Source organism: Jaculus jaculus, chromosome 10 (assembly GCF_020740685.1).
Source record: "Jaculus jaculus isolate mJacJac1 chromosome 10, mJacJac1.mat.Y.cur, whole genome shotgun sequence".
In the NCBI taxonomy this organism is placed as follows: Eukaryota; Metazoa; Chordata; class Mammalia; order Rodentia; family Dipodidae; genus Jaculus; species Jaculus jaculus.
The window spans coordinates 50,068,595-50,090,094 of NC_059111.1; the positions used below are offsets into that span (position 1 = coordinate 50,068,595).

At 37.2% G+C, this 21,500-nt stretch overlaps 1 protein-coding gene across 1 annotated transcript in view; it reads right to left on the reverse strand.

The window, feature by feature from the left end:
* Pclo (piccolo presynaptic cytomatrix protein) overlaps positions 1-21,500 on the reverse strand; it is a 425,322-nt gene that overhangs the window by 398,637 nt on the left and 5,185 nt on the right. The window contains exon 2 of the mRNA XM_045160196.1: positions 18,730-20,119. Coding sequence (XP_045016131.1) covers positions 18,730-20,119 — 1,390 coding nt within the window. The remainder of the gene's footprint in view (positions 1-18,729; positions 20,120-21,500) is intronic.

Genomic DNA, 21,500 nt, shown 5'->3' on the forward strand with positions numbered 1-21,500 from the left:
TTTTTTATTTATTTCAAAAAATGTTTGCTTATCTCATAACCCTTTAAATATTAGTAACATTATTTATGAATAGTGAGGCTTACCATGATGTAATCCTCCCCACCCAATGTAGCCAATCCTAACAGTTTGGCCCTGAAGCTCTTTGTATAGAAGCTGCATGGTAAAAACAGTAAGGAGATGGGGCATAGCCCACAAAATGACCCATGGTGCCAAATTGTAAAGTCTTAGGTTGCCAAACATATTCCTTATTTCAAGCATTTCCTTTAAAAAAATAAATTCAATCAATCATTCCTATAAAATTGTTTTTAATTTTTTATTAGTTTTCTTTTTTTGAGACAGGGTAGAACATCCGCAAACTTGTCACTTTCCTGCTTCAGTATCCAAAGTACTACCCAACTTGTCGTTACTGTTTATATACATGTAAATAAGTATAAAAAGGTACATTGTAATCTCATGCATAACTAACTTATCATTAAAGACAGTTAATGTCAACTTTCACTCAAACTAATAGATCATATTTATATTTTGAAAATTTACTCAAAAGGTAAAGGATATTTGCATGGCATATACTAAGGTGATTAGTTTTCAATAAGAATGTCAACCACTTGTGTACTTAATTTTTTTTACCTTTACCTTCGTATATGTTTAAAGCATTTTATAGACTAAGTAATGTTTTATATCTATACTAACACTCCTTAAAGACTTAGAACTATTAAGCAAGAACCATGGCATGTCAGGCTAAAGGCAAATTTTTTGGGTTTTTTGATGAAAGGAAATGCCTTGATGAATATGATCTACCTACGGCCCACAATGCCTACTATCACCTTCAGTTCTGCTGTCCTACTATGTATTCTTTCTCATTTATTTTCTCCGACAGCCTTATATTATCAGCTCATACTCATATAGCCAAGCTAAACAAAACAGAAAAAAATAGAATTAAAATTATAAGTATTTAACAGTACTACTACTGACATTTTCCCCAATAATTTTCTCTTAAATAAGATGTGAATTGACATTAACCAATTGAAATTACAAACTTCTAAGATTAAATCTAATTACCAATTGTGGTAGTTTGAATGTATATCCCCCAAAGACTCAGGTGTTTTATTAAAGCTTATAACTTGGATCTCCAGATGCCTAGCTAGAGGAACTGTCACTGAGTGCAGACACTGGGTTCCAGCCCTAAGGTGTATTTGGGGGTGTATCTGATTTCTAACCCAAAGGTGTGGAAAGCAGTCTAAGCTCTGGGCGTCCTGCTTGGTGTAGGTTTTTGCTTGCTGATTTTGGTTTTTCTGGCTGTTTCATTTCTTTCTCTTTGCTTGGACATATGGAAGCAGCCTCTTCCACAATTTGATGGAACTTCCTCCTGGATATATAAGTTTGAAACAAATCTCTTCTTCCCCCAAATTTTGCCTGGTTTGGATGTTCATTCCAGCAATGTGGAGCTCTCTATACCAGAAATGTGGTACCAGAAGAGAGGAATGTTGCTGATATGAATCTGACCATGTGAATGTTGGTCTTTAGGAACTTATGTGCTAGAGAAGGAATATGTTTGGGACTTGGTACTTGAGTCTGCATCTTCCTTACCGAGTGGTAAGCCAAGCTCATGCGCTAGTCTGATGATAGTCTGAAAATGCTAAACGAAGAGAGAATTGTGTTTGTTTATGAACTTTTGAAGGGGTAGGAAAGATATCAAAGAACTTTGTTAGAACTAGCCTACTGGCATAAAGACTGACTGCATTCTGCTGCTTATGCCTAGAGAGTTTTGCAACGTTGGATTTGAAAATAATGGAGTGATGTGCTTAGCATATGACATAGAACTGAAAGACAGAAGATATAAAATTGGAAAAATTCAAGCAAGTTTAAAATTACTGGCACAGAAACAAGCTACTGAAGCTGTTGTTTTCAAACATTACCACCATTAACTGCTCTACACTGAAACAATGGAGAGATGCCTTAGGTGATTCCACCCAGGATAGAATAGTAGAAATGCAAACTCCTCTTGAAATGAAGAAACCTGCTCATCAAGGTCACAATTTATATCCTCCCTGGATTAATATGGCCGAGTCATTACATACCTGGTATTGATTTTGGAAGCATTACAAATACATAGAAGTGGGTCATGAAGTGAACACAATTCCAGGAGCCACTGCCGAGAAGCGGCAAGTAAAGCATGTCAATGTCACTTATGGAAGGCCAAAAAGGCCAGTGTATGGAGCTGAAGGTGGACTATGGCTTGCGATGGAGACCAAAAGATGTTTTATATTTATCAGGACTGTACAAGGGCTACTATGAAGCACTTGTGGTTTGGTATGGAAGATTTCCCTGGCGACTCAGCCCAGACAGAGGGATAGCAAATAAGAATTCAGATACTGACAGTGCTGGTTATAAATGTTGGACTTGAACTACAAATGTTTGATGTCTACCTCATGGTTGTTAATTTTGCATTGGTCCAGAATCACCTTGTTGTGCCTTATAGCAATTGAAAGGTTTTAGCAATTGAAAGGTTTCCTCTGTGTCACTATATGTTGATAGTATATAACTTTAGAATTTACAGGACCTACAATTAAGAGACTTGTGACTTTGGAACAATCTTAAAGTTAGTAAGGACTATGATGAACTTTGAAGTTGGACCAAACACAATTTACAATGTGAGATGGCCATGAATCTACTGGGGGCCAGGGGCAAAATGTGGAAGTTTTAATGTATGGCCTCCATAGACTCAGTTGTTTTATTAAAGGTTGTAACTTAGGTCTGCAGCTGCCTGGCTGGAGAAGGTATCATGGGCGAGCGGGGGAGAGAAATAGATCCTGGGTTCCAGCATTAAGATATATTTGGGGGTATATCTGATTTCTAGTCCAAAGATGTGGAGAGAAAACTAAGCTCTTGGTGTTCTTCTTGCTGTAGGTCTGTGCTTGCTCTTTTGTTTCTTTCTGGTTGTTTCTCTCTGCTTGGGTCTATGGAAGCAACTTCTGCTATTTGATGGAACTTTCCCTGAATCTATAAGCTTGAATTAAATTCCTCTCTCACCTAAATTGTGCCTGGTTAGGATGTTCATAACAGCAATGTGGAGCCATCTATAATACCATGAATAGCTTAATCTTAAATATTCTAACAACTGTTATAGCCAAAGTAAATAGAAAATCTAATTGACATTCATTCCTTCATCCAAATATTATTGAGCACTTTCAACACAGCACATGGTATTGAATGAAAGAACAAAATTCCCCTGTGGTAGCTATTTTATGGTGTAAAGTCAGAAAAGACACAACCATTTTAATACATCTTCAGAGTTTTGAAATGTATATGAGAATTATCTTTTTATTATGAGTATTCTTTCAGTCCTTTCCTAATATTTTTTTCCTTTTATAGCTAAAAAGAATTCTTAGCTTTTTCAGCAAGCCTGTAAGTTTCTTTGCAGTATGGACATTGAGGTTTCATGCATACACGGCCCATCATTAGGCCCTAATCTCACCTTTAGACAACTGCAAAATTAGCGCACCACCATGGCATACCTAATTTATGAGGTACATCAACTCAGAAAAACACATTTCATACTGCTTCTACTTCATAATAAGGTGGCTGATTATAGTTCAAAAATATGTTAAAACATATCTCCAGTTAGAGAAAGGAGAGTCAGAAAAAGGGAGATAAACTAAATAATTCACTCTCCATGAACAAAAAGAGAATTCTTCTTTTCTCTTAGCACATCCTTTTCATAAACAGATTTCACTGTCCTAATTTTGTCCTTTAAATAACCACATTTTAAACTTTATAAACAACACATAAGAGAAATTTGACCACTCAACGTTCTCACATGTTACCAGAATTCAGGTTGAAATCATTGTCTACAGAGCTGTCGCAATATGAAAAGCTGTTTATCCCCTTAGGGTTCTTTTTTTATTTTTTTTTCTTTTTAAGAGCTTCCTTCCTATTTAATTTTATTGGTTAAATATGTTGAATATAGAAACAATTTTTATCTCAGTACGTATCAATCTTATGCATAAAATAGCAATACTTTCAATCACCTTACTGACCAGAAAAAGAAAAGGTCTTATATATACTGAACAGATGAAAATTCCATAACCAGCCCAGAATTAATGTGATTAAGCACTAGCATCATGAACCAACTTCTTGCTGTCAGTCAGGTCCTCCACAATGGACTTAGAGAAAACACCACCAATAATAATGTCACTGCCCTCTAACACCCAAGTTATAAATCTTGCTGTCAAATTTTTACTAGAGTTGCAATCATTCTCTGAGAGGGTCTGTGCTGCCTGTGACAGATAATTCCAATTCATGACTTCATAATTACAAAGAAACTCCACAACATAGGTCCTTCAAAAGCAAGCTTTAAAATGAATAACAGAAGTGGTTAATATAAAGTTCTCCTGTGAAAATATATAATTTTGGGGTGTTCTTATTCTTACATACATAATTCATAACATAATTCTGCTATTTTAAGGTCTATATCCCTATGCCCCAAAGAGTTAAAGAAATAAATGTTCAAAGCTTTTTTATAGTAGTCTTTCTATTGTCCCTAGGACACCCTGACCCTTCCAGTATCATAGACATTCACAAATATTTATAGTTAGGTTTAATTATACAATTGAAAATATTTAACTGTTCTCTTTAAAGCGATAGCATGTCTGTTTGCTCTGTAAATCCCCGCTGTCTTCCCAGTCTGCACAACAGGCGGCCGCTTTGTTTTCTGGTTACATGCCATTCTGCCTACAGCCCTGCTCTGTACCTCTGACTGTGGGGAATCATCCCCATTTGGATTCAACTTGAAAAGCTTTCCCATAATTGCACCATTGGCTGACCATAAATATTTCTGTTTCCTGAACCCAATGACTTCCTTGTTTTACTTATAGCCTTATATCTAAAGTCCAGCAGAGAGGTAGCTGATGTAAAGCCATCACTGACTCCGGGGACTCCTGGCAGTGTCCACATCTATACCACAGTAAGTCTCCTCATTCTGTACGATGACACCATCTTTCTACTATAGTCATGAATGAGGACTTTGGAAAATTTTAGTCATCACTTCCTCCTTTTTCCACAAAGATTTCATAGGCAATTTCCCAGGTCCCACATCAGAAGCATCACACCATTATGACAATATATTATGATCATTTACAACTACTGGATATATGTCAAGGAAAATAAAATGAATAAATAATGGTATTAGGAGAGCCTATAATTGTGCCATTATGCCCTAGAAAGGTTTTTCCTTTCAATATACAATATTAAAGTGAAAGAATCTAGATTTATTAAATAGTCTGTTTTTAATTTCTGAATTCTACATGACAACAAAAATACTCACCTGTTACTCTCCCATTAGCCTTAGAAGTTACATAAGTGAATTCAAGATATGAAAACACAATTGTTCAACGGACTACTCTAACTCAATTAGCCCTATGGAAAAAAAATGAAAGACACGCATAATATTGTTGATTTACTCAGTCTTCTGACTTAATATGCTGCAAAAATGGGATAAGGGAAAGGTCAGAAAAGATTTCTGCTCTACCTTAGATAAAGATGTTAGTTAAAGTAGATTTGCATATAATTGCTGATACACACCACCCTGACTAACACAACTCCCAGGTTTCCTTTCTGTTACATCTTTGTTATGCAATTAGCCCTGGGAAAAGTAGTAATGCAATTATGATGGATTAGGTCTTTGCTGCATAATCATAAATGTCTCATTTAAATCTTTCAAGAGGAAACATTCAAAGGTTTAATTGTGAATATTATATACAGAATTTCAATAATCGCATGCCACTTTTTAAAAATATAACAAAACTATTATCAAAAATGCATTATTATTATTTTTTAATAATTTTTTAATTTTTATTTATTTATTTGAGAGCAACAGACAGAGAGAAAAAGAGGGAGAGAGAGAAAGAGAGATAATGGGCACGCCAGGGCTTCCAGCCACTGCAAACAAACTCCAGACGCGTGTACCCCCTTGTGCATCTGGCTAATGTGGGTCCTGGGGAATCAAGCCTTGAACCGAGGTCCTTAGGCTTCACAGGCAAGCGCTTAATCGCTAAGCCATCTCTCCAGCCCAAAAAATGCATTATTATTTTAAGAGTATGCTTTCAGAAATAATTCAAAGTAATAACTTGACACATATAATAAATATATAATACATAATAAATAATGTGAATTCATAGATTGGGGGTGGCACACAGTATAAAAGCCCATTCCCACACAGAAATATTTTGGTGGCTTGCTCCAAACCAGAATGAAAGCCTCACAAAATGCTGATCAAAAAATGTCCACTTCCAACAAACACATAATCTACTTTACATTTATAATGGAATCTCTTATCAATTACATAATAAGTATACTTGAAATAATGAACAATCAAAAAACAATCTTGGGAAATTTTATCAGCTGGTATTCATTTGAACTACTATTGAAAATATTTTCCTCAATAAACAAAACCTGATGGATTCTTATTCTTAACTTACCAGAGCTAAACTTTTCTAAAACCCATCACATCTACATGAACTGCAGTGTCCATTAAATCAATGTTTTTATCTTGTGTGAGTCTGTCTACTGAGAACTTCCCCACATTTACCTAAATACAATGCATTCTCCACAACTAACCATGAATCCCTCCTTACCACTTCCAAATTCATTCTCAACTAAGGATTCCATTACTACTCTGAAAAGGAATATTCTGACAAAAATATATTGTAGTTTAGAATATGTTCCAATTATCTCCTTTCCCATCTTCAGATTTAAAAAGGATTGAGTACTTCCCAGGCTTACCCTGGCCTTAGTATTGAATACTAAGTAAATCTGAGATATTGTTAATAAACTATTTTCAAAATTTTCTCCTATTAAGTTATCTTAAAATATTTTTATTAAAATCCTTATATTATTTTGAATACCACAGAAATATTTAACCACACAAGAGGTCTAAAAATGCAGAATTATAAATAAGAATCTAGCTAAGGTTCCCTAATAGATTATGCTTTCTCTGCTGGAGGACTGTCCAGAGTGCATGGCCTCCATACAGGGACAGTCACTTCCCAAAGCATTCTGGCTACAGATATTTCAATGGAGATATGATTACTGGCTATGTGTATTAATGCATAATTCATGTCTACTAAAAAGGAGAAACATCTTGTTAACAATAATAATATGAATAAGATAAAAATACAGTTGCTAAATAAAGACTTAACCAGTATATTTTCTTTAAAAAAAAGTAGAACTATGATAACATGTTCCACAAGTTGGTGAAACATATTTATTTAGAACACCCTTTTTTACAACTGTCTGCTACATATTTATAATTTCTCACAAATAGCAGTAAATGATAAAAAAATGTTTTAAGAGTAACCTGAAACAAGGAAAACTGACACTTGCACTAAAGTGTGATTTAGAAAAACATAAAACTAAGTCCATATTTTATTAGAGTTACACAAGGGGAGAAGGATGTCAAACTAATATGACTGTGCAAGTGTTATAGATTAATTCTTATTAACTGCCTCTCAAAATTTATGACTCATTTAATTAGCACATACCTCCAGCTATCACATAGATTTGCAGCATGTGAGCCAGTACCTACTATAAAACAGTGTGCAATTATTTGAATAGCTTATTGTATTATCCTGATATTATTTTACTCAAAAATGCAAAATGAGCCAGGTGTCATGGCACACACGTTTAATCCCAGTACTCAGGAGGCAGTGATACAAAGACCATTGTGAGCTCAAGGCTAGCCTGAGACTATATGGTGAATTCCAGGTCAGCTTGGACTACAGCAAGACCTTACCTCAAAACAAAAGTGCAAAATAAGAAAATAAATTAAATTACTAAAGTGAATCATAAGTTGAACATGTGAAAACATACTTCAGCCCAACACATGCTGGAAGCAGCACATTTTGGATTATTCTAGGTACTTTCTGGAATTAAGCCAAGCACTTACTTACATATGGACTTGGGAAGAAAACATATGGCTTTGAAAAAAATATAAAACACATAAAACATATCAAAATTTGCAATAAGTATAGTTTCATATAGGAATTGTAACCTCTTAGGTCTCTGAATGGAAAATCCTTGCAACTTGTAAATTATTAAAATTTGACATATCGGTAGCAGACATTTCATGAGCTATATTTCAGGAAAATGATTTACATTATTTTGAATCACACAAATCTTATCCCATTTTTTCACTAGCATTAATTTACTTCTGTTAACTTTTTCAAAAACTTTCCTGTCAGTAGTAAAGAAATTTAAATAGAAATAAACTTTACATTTTTTTCAACCACATCAATTACAAAATTTCTAATATTATGATCACATTTTTAAATATTATATTTAAAATATTGTTTTATTTAAACCAAGTCTTTTGCTAAGACTTGTTTTAAGTGTACAATTTAAATTCTAATGAGAGGGGCTAGAGAGATGACTTAGCAGTTAAGGCATTCAAAGGACCCAGGTTTGATTTCCCAGGACCCATATAAGCCAGATGCACAAGGTGACACATGTGTCTGGAGTTTGTTTGTAGTGGCTTGAGGCCTGGGCCCACTCATTCTCTCTCTGTATCTGCCTCTTTCTCTCTCTCCCCAACCCTGCTCTCCCAAATAAACAAACTAAATAAATAAGTACATTCTAATGATAGACTGATACAGATGCCATATTTCTACAAAATATTCTAATATTCTAGCCCATTATTAGTGAGAAAAAAGAATGTAGAGAGGTGGTTTACTATTTTCAAGACTAAATGTCTCTGCCTCTCTCTCTCTTCTGGTCTCCTAGTGAGTAAGGCATATGCTAGAAGGAGATTGTGGGAAACTGGCTCATTCTTTCTGCTAATCCTTGTTCGCTGAAGTAAAGAGTTTTTTTAAAAAAATAGTTTATTTATTTATTTATTTAAGAGAGAGAGAAAGAGGCAGATAGAGAGAGAAAGAATGGTGCACCAGGGCCTCTAGCCACTGCAAATGAACTTCAGACACATGTGCCACCATCTACATCTGGCTTACGTGGGACCTGGAGAATTGAACCTGGGTCCTTAGGCTTCACGGGCAAGTGCCTTAACCACTAACCAATCTCTCCATCCCAAGTAAAGGGTTTTGATCCACAACCTCTCTTATAATAACATGCTTATCCCTCCTCCACAGTCCCAAAACAAAGGGAACCAAGTGACAGTATAGTAAAACTTCAAAAACTGCGAACTAAAATAAACCTTTTCTCTTTAAAAAATCCTTATCAAGATGTTTGCTACAGTAACAGAAAGTTGACTAACAAAGAGGCTGAGGATAAACTGAGGATAAAGATGTAAATTTCAAAAATTAATTCAATCACTTCCTATCATAAACTTGTTTAACCGATAATTTGATCAAGCAGAATGTTTAGATGACTTGTATTAATCTTAGTATTAGCACTAATCTATAAGGCTTTTTGTTTTGTTTTGTTTTGTTTTTGAGGTAGGGTCTCACTCTAGCACAGGCTGACCTGGAATTCACTATGTAGTCTTAGGATGGCCTTGAACACATAATGATCCTCCTACCTCGGCCTCTCGGGTGGGATAAAAGACATGCGCCACCACGCCTGGCATATAAGTTTTTTTTCTTTTACATACAAAAGCAATGACACTAAAGTAAAACTCCCTTTGCTGGTCACTGCAGTAAACATTCCAGAATCAGGCAGTATCAATTTCTGCTTTTAGATTGTGTTGTGGTTGCAGCTGCGATTTCAAATGCTTTGAGTTTGTTCGATTTCTAAATTTAAAGTGCTGCATGTTTTCATCTTGCCACATGTGCTAATTTTATTAAAAGACAACCTTGGGCTGGAGTGATGGTTTAGTGGTTAAGTCACTTGCCTGTGAACCCTAAGGACCCAGGTTCAATTCTCCAGGTCCCACGTAAGCCAGATGTAGATGGTGGCACATGTGTCTGGAGTTCATTTGCAGTGGCTAGAGGCCCTAGCGTACACATCCTCTCTCTCTCTCTCTCTCTATCTCTTCCTCTCTCTCTCTCTCTCTCTCTCTGTCTCTCATAAACAAATAAAAATAAATCTTTTTTTTTAAAAAAAAAAACAACCTTATCATGTCAAGTATTTTTAGTAATACAAATTTCTCCTTACGTAGGCATTGCTCAAGTAAGTTTTCCCCTCACCAGAGGTAGAAGCAAATCTCTAAAAGGATCCATGTTTCTGTGTACATTCCCCCATTCTGCTTATCACTTTCAAGTCTTGTCCTTCAGTCTCAGGTAGGACTATAGTAACTAATTAGACCTCCAGTCACTGTTTAAATTCCTAGAACCTAAACCACGCCTCAACTCTATAACCACCAAATAAGATAAATCAAGAGTCCACTGCCATTCCTTGCAGTGCATACATAGCCTTTCTCTATCTCATTCTTCACCATAGCACTTTGACCATCTGTCAAGGCATATGTTTTACTTATTTTTGATCCTTACTAGAATACCCACTCTGCTGGGGAACATGTTTAGCCTATTTTCTTTATATCTGCTTCCTCAGAGTCTAGAACCTGTGTGAATCTTACATGAACATGAAGTAATTGAATAATTTTGTTGTTCATTTTTGGTTGTATAATCTGATAAAATTCTGGGTTTTATTTTCTTATATTCCAAGTTGTTTTCCAAGGCTATTTTTAGTTTCAACTGGCCAACTGATAATTAAGTGTGCTAATTACTAAGGCAATATCACCTTACATCTTGGTGTCATGAATAGTAATAATTAGTATGTTTTTGATATTGCATGAACAAACCAACTCTATTGTTTATACCTGCTAATTACAAGGCAAGTGTGTTTCCTAGGAAAGCCATTTATACAATGTTTCCTCAGCTCTTTGCTAACTCCTTTCATCTTTGAGGAATTCTTCAACCTACCAACTAATACTATTGGTGTCTTTCATATTTTCTGAAGCTAGTATACTTTTAATCTTTTCACCTAAATAATGGGACCTTTATAGAGGAGATGAACATTCATGTGCTTGGTGCATCAGTGGTATGAGGAATGGTGTGCCAATTTTGCTTAGAAGTTTAGATGAAAAAAAAAAGTTCACTATACTAAAAACAGCAAGTAGCTGCTAGAAGAGTGTCCTTTCATCTGAAAGTTCTTTAAGCTACTCAACTATAAGGAATGTCTTCCTGCCTTACATTGTCCACAGGTTTCAGCCAGTACCATTTCTCTCTTTTAATACCAGCACTTAACAAATCTAAGAGAAAGACATACACATACAGAGAGCAAGACAGAGAGAAGGAGAGAGAGACTCTTATTAGAATGAAAAGAACTCCATCCATCCTCCTGAAAAAAAAAAAGAAGATGGCCAATGAGGCCATTTTATCCAGCTAAAAAATTTCAAGCACTTTTTGTTTTGTCTTTTTAATAAGACTTACATGTAATCTATATATTAAGGGCTATACATACAAATCTAAGTTGTTATTTTTAGTATTTTCTTCTCCTGAAAATAAGCCACTGATGTTGTTTAATATCTAGTTTTATCCAAAGGACTAACTAATATGCAATGACCAAAGAAAATGAAATGAAAAAAAAATCACCTAAGTTAATTTTTATCACTAACATGTGTTTCATATCTATATTTTGAAGCTGATATGTCATTTTCATATACAGTTTCAGAAGAGTTTAGAGAATTATCAAATGTTAACAAAAAGCTTGTAATTTGTCATCAATACATCTTGCATGAAGCTATACACAAAAAAGTAAAAGAGCAAGTCAACAAAAACAAGAAAAAATGCTTTTATCACTAACTGGAAAGTAACTGTTCAATTTCTGTGTCAGAATACAGATCCTAAGAGAGGAACTGTATTGTAATGTTTAATTCCATTATTGGACCAGTGAGAAAAGCTTCAGCTAGGATTTCCCTCCACTGCAAAGCCTTGGCTTGGAGCCAGTGAATTCTTAAGATTTACTTGGAGCTGCTCTCATCTCCACAGACTCCAATGAGGGCAGTTAATTCAAATGTCATCCACTCCACATACATGACTGGATTGTGTAAGGTGTTTGTCTATGGCAGACTAGAGGAAAGGCTGGCAAAATTTATAGATAAAGGAATCAATACATCCCTGAACCTTGTAGCTAAGCATTGCTACCTCAGTAGTTTTTCCTCCTCATGGCTAGCTGTCAGTTAAGTCAGCATGAGTCCTAATTCTTATAAGTTGGTACCAAAAATTATTAGAGAAATTCTCCTAGAGCCTTCAATATAAGAGATCAGAATTACTTTACTCACAGACTACAAAAGCAAAAATGTTTACTTGCATATAAACACCAAGTGAAAAAATAAACTTATGTAAGTTGAATTAGGAAATGTCTAACCTCTGTCCCTATTTGCATGACAATACATTTTAGTGATTCTGAACATTTGAGAACAGTGTGGAAGATGCAGAGGCCTAATGTTTCATGGGCACCTGTCACTGTTCAGAAATGTGCTCTTTCCCTAGATTTCTTCTGTGCAGTCTAGAACAGAAGCTGTCAGCCTCATCCTACTAACTTCCTTGTCCAACTTCCAGATAACTCAAGACTTCAAGGAACTGACCAAGTGGTGAGAAGATTAGGAAGATGCTGTCCTACTGGTTTAGAATTAGAAGTTTATGTTTTCATTATGGGCAAAATAAAACTTAAAATGAAATAATGGTATTACTATTTTAGATCAAGTGGCTCAAATTGCTACCCTAGGTCAGAAAACTTGTCATTGTATTTTATTTGAAACAATAGGTAAGTAAGTATTAAAAGCAAAATTCATATAAAACTAAAACTATTTCTGCTACAATAAACTGTAATCTCAAAAGGCTTACATATATTTATACTTCCTTGTTGGGAGCTATTAACCAAACCTCAGCCATGTTAACAGAAACCGCCATATAGCAAGTTAATTTTCTACTTCCTCACCTAATATTCAACCACCAGAAGCAATGGGATTGTACACCTGGCTGAACACTCCCCCATCCTGCCGGTAGCTGATGAAGAAACAAAGGCATTGATTTAACCAGTAACTCTGTGATCTTCACCCTAACCACGTCCCCTTCCCCCTACAATCCTATATAAACCTACATGGAAAAATTAAAATCTCGAGGCCTTGACAAACACCTAGCATGGTCTCCTTCTTGTGTCTGTTTGCCTTTTCCCACCCAGGTTAACTTCTCCTCGGGTCCTTGTTCAACTACCCGATGGCCGGGGCAAATGGCACCCAACGTGGGGCTCGAAGTACGAAGTGTGACCTGGGCGTCGTTGGAGTGGACGGCCGTCCTCGCCATTGGACCGCCACCACACGAGGGGGTGAGTGAAGGTTGGCATAGACCACTACAGGCAATACACCTGTAATACAGATCTGCTCTGTGAGCACCACAGAAAAACCTGCCTGTGATACAGATCCGCTAAGGTAAGACAAGCAATGCAGAATTCTAGGCAAACTATTAAAGACTATTTATTCAGATTTGCAAGACACAAGAACTGCAGGATTTCTTTTTGCACTTCTTTTCCTCCTTTTACTTTTGGTTGGCGCCATCGTATGGAATTGCAACATAGCAACAGGGCAACTGAAGCCTCTTGGCCAGGGCTACCCTCTGGCATTGGCTGAAGGCCCCTAGCTCCCTGTGTGAATCCTGACAGCCTGTTCGGGCATTGACAAAGACCTCCTACTAGCCTCTCTTCCTACCAATGAACTTGGTTACGCAACAGCCAGTAAATGCTCTTAGAGCAGCCTCCAGTTCTTAAATTTGTAGACAGGCTTACGTCAAGCTCAATGGGGAATCCCCCCGTGCTGGTTCTCCAACCAGGAACATTGCCCTTTGGTCTTGCTGTTTCTCCTTCTTCCTTTTCTATCATGGGACAGACCCTAAGTAAGCAGGAACTTTTTATCCAGGGACTTAAAGACTCCCTCAAGACTTGTGGGACAAATATTAATAAAAAAGACCTTGTTCACTTCTTCCTCTTCTTAGAAGGTTTATGTCCATGGTTTCCCCAGGAAGGTACCATTTGCCAAAGGATTTTTGGAGCTCGGTGTTGGAATAGGAACTTGCTCCGTCCACTCCATGCATCGACTTGGTATCGCAGTACCTCTAGGATCCTTTAACCTTAAAATGGAATGGCCCAGACCCACTACTCATTTGGGGCCAAGGATCAGTATACTTGTTTGACACCAAAGAAAATGCTGTGAGATAGCTGCCAGAGAGACTTGTAAAACAAGCTGATGATCCTCCAGTGACATCTCACATATCCAAGGAAGAAACAGTTCCCTGAATCTCCTTTTTTCCCTAACAGGACAAAGCTAGAAGGACCTCTATTTATCTTAATCCTGTTACTCACAATCAGACCCATTATTATAAATAAAATCATGTCTTTTGTACATCAACAGCTTGAAGCAATTAAGATTCAGCCTTTACAGCTCCATTATCACAGACTGGAATTGGCGGATCGAGGCATTGCCACTGAAGACCTACCACCTGAAGCTATCACTCTCCCTTGATCTTACATTCTGTACTCATTTACTATACTGCTGTCCTCTACACCTCTGCTATCGCTGTGGTATACCTGTCATGGCCAAATAACTACCCATCCTATGGGAGCTGCATTAGGATCCAGACCTATGCATATTGCCTCACAATAAAGTGAGTGTGATATGGGCACGTGGGTGTGGGGCAAGGCACCACAAGGGAAGGTCCATTTCTGACCACTTCTGGATTCCCTGAGAGGTATACCTGGCTTGCATGGAGGTTGGTACCATAACTGTTATCACTAAGGCCATACCTCGCTCTCTGGCCACATAGGCCCTGCCTCCCCCCCCCCCAAAAGATACCAAGGAACAAAGATGGTGGGGAAAAGACATCCCACCAGAGGAGTCGGGTCCCTACTCCCCCAGTTGGTTAATGCCCACTGCTGCAAAGCAGGCCTCCCCCTCTTTTTGTATAAAAGAAGGGAGGAGATGTTGGGAGCTATGAACCAAACCTTGGCCATGTTAACAGAAACTGCCATATAGCAAGTTAAGTTTCTACTTCCTCACCTAATATTCAATTACCAGAAACAATGGGATCGTACACCTGGCTGAACACTCCCCCATCCTGCCGGTAGCTAATGAAGAAACAAAGGCATTGCAGTTTAACCAGTGACTCTGTGACCTTTGCCCTAACCACATCTCCTTCCCCCTACAACTCCTTGCCCTGACCATGTCCCCTTCCCCCTACAACCCTATATAAACCTACATGGAAAAAATAAAATCTCAAGGCCTTGAAAAACACCTAGCATGGTCTCCTTCTTGTGTCTGTTTGCCTTTTCCCACCCAGGTTAACTTCTCCTCTGGTCCTTGTTCATCTCCCCGCTGGCCAGAGCACTTCCTCATTTACTGCCCAGTATAACACAGTCATTCATCAAAGAATATGTTAGTTTTTCTATATTTAAAATGCACTACAATAGCAAACTATAAATGACTCTGTGCTCATCTAGTGAAGAAAGGCTTCTTTACCTTAGCAACAAACACTCTGACCTACTCCAACCCACACTCATTGCTCCTTCCATTCCCATTCATGTGGGTCCAAACTCTTACTGGCCTGAGCCTTCAAGCTCTAATACTGGGGCTTTCAGGAAGACAGTTCTTACCCCTCTGGTGGTGATGGCTCCTGCCTCTGACTTTGGTAATTTTCCAGTGAAATTTGGTCTGCATTCTGCTTGGTGATTTACTATTTGACTGAGCCTAACTACTGAAATAACCATAGCAACCACCTGAGCACTAGTTTCCTCAGTAATCTAGTACCAAAAAGGAATATATATCCATAGAATTATTTGAAATTTTTCAATTAATAAAAAGTTGATAATTATGAGAAATGTTAAGCGCTATACAAAGCTACTGCAAAGAAACCCATATACACCACATTTCCTCGGATAGCGCTTGGGGAACAAATCTAGCAAATATCTGATTTCATCATATCACTCAATATTTCACACATCAGTATTGGATAAAGATTTTGAAAGTGAATGAACAGTATATGATTATGTTAATAAAGGCACATTTAATGAAGTAGAATTCTCAGGATCACTTGCTAAATATGAAAAGTACAAATATGACTTCAGCTATCTCCAACATCATTGTCCGTGTCATCCCATCACTTCAGCTAATCTTGATTGATCCTTGATAGATAAAGCTAATCATCACTTTTCTGTGTCCAGGTTGTGCTCTGATCTTATCTTCTATCTTGCCCTTTATCTGTTGAAGAAGTAGTCATTCTTATATTCAGCACAAATGCCATTTTCTCCATGAAGCTTGACTTAATCTTATGCAATACGAATGAGTACATCCTACTCCAAGGTCCATAGCATTTGTTTATAGCTCTCACAGCTTTTATCATCTGATCTCACAATCTCTTTACTTGTGTATATACTATACCCTTTAGTCATGCTAAGGTTTTAATTATGCATAAACATGAAAATATAGTAGGAATTCAAATAATAGCTATATAGAATGTCTATATAGAATAATACATGAAATATCTTCTATATAGTAGGTATTCAAATGCTGGGTATACAACTGATATATGTGGCTTAAATTTCTAACTGTACATTTTTCCTTATAAACTACCATCTAACTATAATAAATCCAAACATTTGATGACACCACCATCTGTCATTCAAAGTCATTGCTTCATAATATTATTAAGACAGTATATTATGGGCCAAAGCATTACTTTCTCACTATTTTAATAGCGATATATATGTGTGTGTGTGTGTGTGTGTGTGCGCGTGCGCGCGCGCGCACATGAATGCACTGAGAGATACAGAGGAGGAGAGAATACTTATAATCTAATTTCTTCCATTATTTGGATATACTATATTCTCATTTATTGTTTTAGTTTTATATGTAAAAAATAGCTTATTGGGCACCGCTAAAGTACCCAATATTATTTTTAGTTAAAAAAAAAAAAACTAAAAGAAGCCTAAAGTGGTGGTGCATGTCTTTAATCCCAATACTTGGGAGGCAGACAGAGGTGGGAGGATTGCTGAGAGTTTATGGCCAGCCTGAGACTACAAAGTGAATTCCAGGTCAGCCTGACTAGAGAAAGACCCTACCTTGAACCCCCCCCAAAAAAAAAATAAAAGAAAAATTTTAAAAACCATTTTATTTCATATTTTATTATTAAAAATATCCAAATTAAAACAACAGTTACCAATCCTCATCATTATTTTTTCTTTCTTTCTTTCTTTCTTTGAGGTAGGTTCTCCCTCTAGCTCAGGCTGACCTGCAATTCACTATGTAATCTCAGGGTGGCCTCAAAATCATGGCAATCCTCCTACCTCTGCCTCCCGAGTGCTGGGATTAAAGGCATGCTCTACCACACCTGGCTCTCATCATTATTTTTATCACAATATAATTTCATTTATGACAAGACTATATATTCCCCACCTCTCAAGTATATTTAAATCATGTAATCCTTCATAGCTTGCTGTCAGTTACTTCTGGGGCTGTTCACAGGTGTCACGTTCAGACAGCCCACTGACAGCTGTCCTCCAGATGATTTGAGTGTTCCTTCTTAGCAAGTATGAGGTATCAGATCTCCTTAAATTCAAAAGTAGCCTTGTCTTATATTCTCCCCAAGCCTCTTTATCTCCAGCTTGTATGTATTATTGCCACATCTTCATTTCTTAACTCCAGATAATTTCTCATTTTGGGGGTCTGCATTATGTTTCTTTTTGTTCCTGCCCTGTAGAATGTTTCCAATTCTCTATCTGTTAATATCCTACTCTATTCCAGGACTTTAAATGTTAAGCTGAGAATTGTTCATTTTCAGTCTAAGTAAACATTGCACTCATCAATGTTTTTCCTTTTATGACTTGATGGTTAAGCAGCCTTACCTAGGTAAAGGCATAAGTGATGTTCTGAGAGACAGATATCAATGCTGAGCCTGCTGTAATGACTTCCTTTCGTGGACTGACCTATGTTGCTATCAGTGACCCTCAACTAGGAGGGGAGGCATGCCTTCATTAAGTATCACAAGCTGGGAAGAACATGCACAAGGTGAAAAATCGGATTATTTTTATTAAGTTGAAACTCTGTATGAATATATGAAGTATTGGTACCATTATTTCCCTCCTCCCTGTTCCCAAATATTATCTCAGGTAAAAGTTCCATTTTTAAAACTTATTTATTATTTTAAAAAATGGTTGCATACATAGACCCTCTCTCCCCTGCCTAAATTCTGCTCCTTCTTCTATGGAGTTATTGGGGGAAATAGTTCCAAATTTGGAGTAGGGTGTGGAAGTATAATCTATAATCCCAGTACTTGGAAGACCAAGGAAAAATAATCAAAGATTGAGGCTATCCTGGGCTACATAAAGACCTTCAGGTCAGTCTCGACTATATGGCCAAGTCTTTTCTCAAGAAAACAAAACCTACCACTAATTAACCAGTAATAATAAAATTGGGAAGATGGAAGCATCAAGTGAAAACCTGAAGCAGTATCAGTTTATGCTAGGTAATAATGCAGATCTAAAATACAGAATGAAATTATTTCAGTATGTTTCCAAAAAATTCATATTTGCTTTCTATGCAAAATTTCAAAAATCATAGCAATATTTTAGATTATTGGAGAAAATATTTTTAGAAATAAATTCATAATTTTCAAAGAAGGCTGGGAGGGAGGGAGGACACAGTACTATCCAGTCATATAAGTGACAAAGCAAGCATCAAGCATGTGAGGTCATAATTTATTTACTAAACATGAACTTGTGAATAAATGCACTCACCTCTGTTAAATGAGGATTGGGGTTAAAGCCACAGAGGCTACAGACAGTGGTCTGACACTCGGTGCATGTGTTAAAATTGGCCGTCTCTGGGGCATGCAACAGAAGTTCAGTAGTATTGCAAAGAGGACAGATGGTTTTAGATAGGCTTTCTACAGGAATGTGTACTGTAGATGATGTTGTTGGTGGCTGAACAGGCTTGACAGTTACTATTTGGCTTACTGGTTTTGTAGGCTGCTGAACTGAGGGTTTGGTTGGGCTAGGTTGTTGAGGTGAGGGCTTTGCTTGGGCAAGCTGTTGGGCAGAAGTCTTCCCTGGGACTGTCTGTTGAGGTGGAGGCTTCACTGGGACCGTCTGTGGAACAGAAACCTTCCCAGGTCCAAGCTGCTGAGCTGGCATCTTTGTAGGCCCAAGTACCTTACCTGCAGCCTGTGGTCCAAGCTGTTGAGCAGAGGATTTTGATGTCCCTGGTTGTTGGGCTGGGTGCTTGCCTGAACCTGGCTGCTGAAGTGGAGTCTTTCCAGGCCCAGGCTGCTGAGATGAAGCCTTCTCTGACCCAGCCTGCTGAATCAGAGGCTTTGGTGTCCCTGGTGGCTGGGCTGGGGCCTTCACTGTCCCTGGCTGTTGGGCTAGAGACTTTGTTGGCCCAGGTTGCTGAACTGCAGGTTTTGTAGGTCCAGCCTGTGACTTTTCAGGTCCAGGTTGCTGAGCTAAAGATTTTCCCGGACTTCCTTGCTGAATATGTGTTTTGGAGGGGCTTTGCTGGGAGGATTTAAGGGATTCCCCCCTTGCTGTGTCTGACTGTTTACTCGGAGGTCTGGGTATATCCCATGGAAGTGACAATTTTGCCTGATCCATCTGTGGAGGTTGGGCAGCGACCTGTATGGGCTTTCCCATAGCAGGGGCCTGTGGTTTCATTTTCTCTGCTGACCTGGGAGAGGCGTCCTGATGATCTGGGTCTTTCACAGGTCCTTGCTGCTTAGGAGATGCTTTGGGGGACTGCTGCTGTAAAGAAGGTTTGGGGCCTCCTTCAGATTTTCCTTGCTCCTTCTGAGCTAATTTTTGTTTCTTGGTGGCTTCTTCTTGGGATGCCTCAGGGTCTGATATCAAATCAAAAGGGTTGAATTTATTTACAACAGAAGAGACAGCACTTAAAGGGTTAACATCAGAGAGGAAACCAGGCATCATAATAGACTTGTGCTCTTCCTTAAAATCAGTTCTGGACTTTGATTCCTTCAAGCTAATAGTGGAAGGACTCCTTCCAGGCAATTTCTGCTCTGACCTAAAGGTGTCTGTAGTTCTACTTTTACTGAGACCTGGCTGAGCTTGACGTCCAGGGTCCTGTGTTTTCCCCAGTTGCTTTGGAGGCTGACTGCTATCCAACTCTTGTTTCCTAGAAGAGGAAGAGAGTACAAATTACTTCAAATCAATGCAATATTAAGAACTAACAGTTCCTTGTAATCTCCAATTTTTTAATGTATCAATTTAAGAAGAAATCATTTGTGTGGCTTCATGTAAGTGACCACTCAACTTTTAATGTCCTTTCTATTTTTAATGGGTAGAAATTTTCAACAAGGAAGCAAAAAGTAAAAAGTTTGTTGTGACTAATGAAAGATTAACAGCTAAAATAAAATAATCCTAACAGCTTACAAAAATACACTTGATGTAATACATAAAATCTAATTAAATACGTTTAAGATAAACCCTTAGTAAGTTAATGAAATGTCTTGTTGCAGTACATATGTGGTCACTGTGTAGTGTTTTTTTTCTTTTGTATCAAAAGTTATCATCAAAAAAGTCTCTGAATACTGGGAACGTTTAAAAATAAAATTATTCAACTTAAAATGGAACAGCTTTCTGAGTTTTTAACTTGATCTTAATAATTCCTACTAGTTACATGAAGTATGAAATGTGATCTTAGGGCAGTGTTAGGTAATGGTGTTTCCATGATGACTTTAGAGATGCTGAGAAAGTGGATGACCTACTCAATCTTGTTCTAGTCTACAAACGAGGGGAACACCTTCTAATATAATTTGTACTTAACTTTAAACAATAAGGATTTTTACTCTCATTACTTAGACTCAAAAGCAAAATCCATTTTTCTTCTGCAAGGTCAATATGATTTGATGGTTTCCTAATAGTTAATTGTTAATATGATTTTTTGTTGGTAAAGTCACAACAAATACTTAAAGCATCTTGTTATACAAGAAGCCAGTTATGACTCTGTTTACTTTAAACAGATGAGAAAAACTGGCATAATTTTTCATTGAATGTTTGCTCCATTATTGTTTATTGTAACTGATAAGGTGCTACTTACAATTATTAATTATTGCCATATATACAGCATTAGTAATCTCTATTAGTACTGATAGGAATCGAGAAAGGTGACAATTTTTAAAATTTATTTTAATTCACACAAATGTACAAGATGGTCATTCCTTTTTGAAAAGTTTTGGAAATATGTCCAATTTAAAATGACTATGGGTTAGTTATTAAAATACATGTTTCTTATCATATATATGACATATAGCCAAAAGTTATGTTAGATGTATAAAATTTCTTTCAAATATATTTTATTTATGTATTTGACACACACACACACCCACAGAAAGAGAGAGAGAGAGAGGAAGAGAGAGAGAGTGTATGTGTGTGCCAGGGCTTCCAGCTGCTGCAAATTAACTCCAGGTGCATGCACCCTCTTGTGCATCTGGTTTACATGGGTCCTGGGGAATCAAACCAGGGTCCCTTGGCTTTGCAGGTAAATGCCTTAACTA